Below are 1,918 nucleotides of genomic sequence, written 5' to 3'. Positions count from 1 at the left end.
AAAGGCCTTTTCAACCTGTTCTTCCCACATGGTTGTGGTGTCAATCACCTACGGCACCTGCATTTTCATCTATATGAATCCTGCAGCAAAGGAAGAAGTGACTGTTAATAAAGTAGTTACACTGCTTATTTCTTCTGTTTCACCTACAATGAACCCATTTATTTATACATTGAGAAACAATCAAGTTAAGAATGCTTTCAAAGTTTTACTTAAAAGACTTGCATTGATCTCAAGTAAGTGATTTCTTTTTAATTTCAAAAGAAAAGTAATATGAGCCCAGACATTTTCTCCTTGAAATTTATAACCTAATTTATTTTTAACAATGCATCATTTGGCAAAATTAATTTTCTCAACAATTTTTGAAAGTTGCTTCCATGAACTCCAGACAAGCTATTCTCTTTTCTTTGTTTTCAAAAGCAATATCTGAAAATTGTTTATATCTGATTAAGGGAATATGTAAACAGATTTGTCATGAATTCATTTTTTGGAAAGGAATTAACTTCATGATATTAAAATTTAGAAATAAAATTACTCATGCAACATGACACAGATGGAGAAAAACCTTTTTAATTCATATACAAATGTATTAAATATGAGCAAAATAATTTTAAAGAATGGGTAATAGCATACTTTAAAATATGAAGTTCTTTAGAAAGTGAATAAAAGTACTTTCAATATTGAGAAAATGGAGGATAAAAAACATCGTAATGCTGAATGAAAATTTCCATTGACTCTGGAATGAATGTGCTTAGAATGATGTAGGTTGTAGGTGCTCTAACTAAAGATACAACTACAATTAGAGCAATCATCCGTCAATTCATTGAAAAGTCTTCTGGAAATGATAGTCTGGGACATGAACAGGGGCAGGGATGGGGTTGTATTATGGAGAGCTGGAATTTAGGATCAAATTCTCAAGATCAACATAGTCAAAGCACTTGGCACGGCACAATCAAGTCAAAACGGTCAAACTGGTGCATTTTAATGAAAATCTGGACTATATGCTAATTTTCACATCGAATTTTTTTCTGAAAAATATTATGTGCTTCATTTCTTCATTGGGGAAATATTATCAAATGTATTTAACACATATAACCGAAATTAAGCTATTGTAGCCAAATTATCTCATACTAATCAAAATATATGATATGAAAAATTAAGACAAACCATAAATATACATCATTGTTCATTACAGTATTAACTTTTACTTCACTAATTACTATCCAGAATAGAACAAAATGTAGACACTTGTTTCCTATCCACACTGTGTATGTTATATGCAAAATACAGTATGTTATACATTACTTCGAACATTAAAATAGCCATATTCATAAATATTTCTGCATTTTCAGCATTTACAAATATGTAAACCTGACCTAAAGAGAATAATGTGTTCTAATAAATGTGAAAGAAAGTGGAACCTGTAACTTAGTAAATGTAGAAAATATAATCAATTATAAACCAAAGACAGTTCTTTGAAAAGTTGTACAGCATAAATAGATTCCTTATTAATATATGTGAATAAATAACAAGGCAGATGAAACTTTAATATCCCACAGGAAGTTCTTAAATATGCAATAGGTAAGAGGAAAAAATAATCAGTGTAAATATCAGAACTAGCATAGGAAACAACTGATACTCCTCACTTAGATAATTTTGTTACGTGACATCTCACATCTATGTTAATGGTCAAAAATCTACTATCCAACTATTAATAATGTGCATCTGGCAATAACAAACACTTAAGTGCAAGACTAGAGTAATGCTGGCTGTTTTGATTGAGATTAAATATCAATTTGGCTGATCCATGATTCTCAGTAGGTTGTCAATTTTGTAACATTGTAATTTGCCCGTTCTACAGTGATGTCATCATCTTCCTTTTTGCAATATGATGTGGTCATCTTCCATTTCATGTGACACT

At 30.3% G+C, this 1,918-nt stretch overlaps 1 protein-coding gene across 1 annotated transcript in view; it reads left to right on the top strand.

The window, feature by feature from the left end:
• The window catches only part of LOC101645820 (olfactory receptor 6C2-like), a 36,314-nt gene extending 36,073 nt beyond the window's left edge, over positions 1-241 (top strand). The window contains exon 3 of the mRNA XM_004700857.2: positions 5-241. Within this exon, the coding sequence (XP_004700914.1) occupies positions 5-241 (237 nt within the window). The remainder of the gene's footprint in view (positions 1-4) is intronic.
• The last annotated feature ends 1,677 nt before the right edge of the window (positions 242-1,918 follow it).

Source organism: Echinops telfairi, unplaced genomic scaffold (genome assembly GCF_000313985.2).
Source record: "Echinops telfairi isolate 266 unplaced genomic scaffold, ASM31398v2 ScPeMD7_2;HRSCAF=8, whole genome shotgun sequence".
Classification (NCBI taxonomy): Eukaryota; Metazoa; Chordata; class Mammalia; order Afrosoricida; family Tenrecidae; genus Echinops; species Echinops telfairi.
This window is presented reverse-complemented; position numbering and strand designations above follow the sequence as displayed.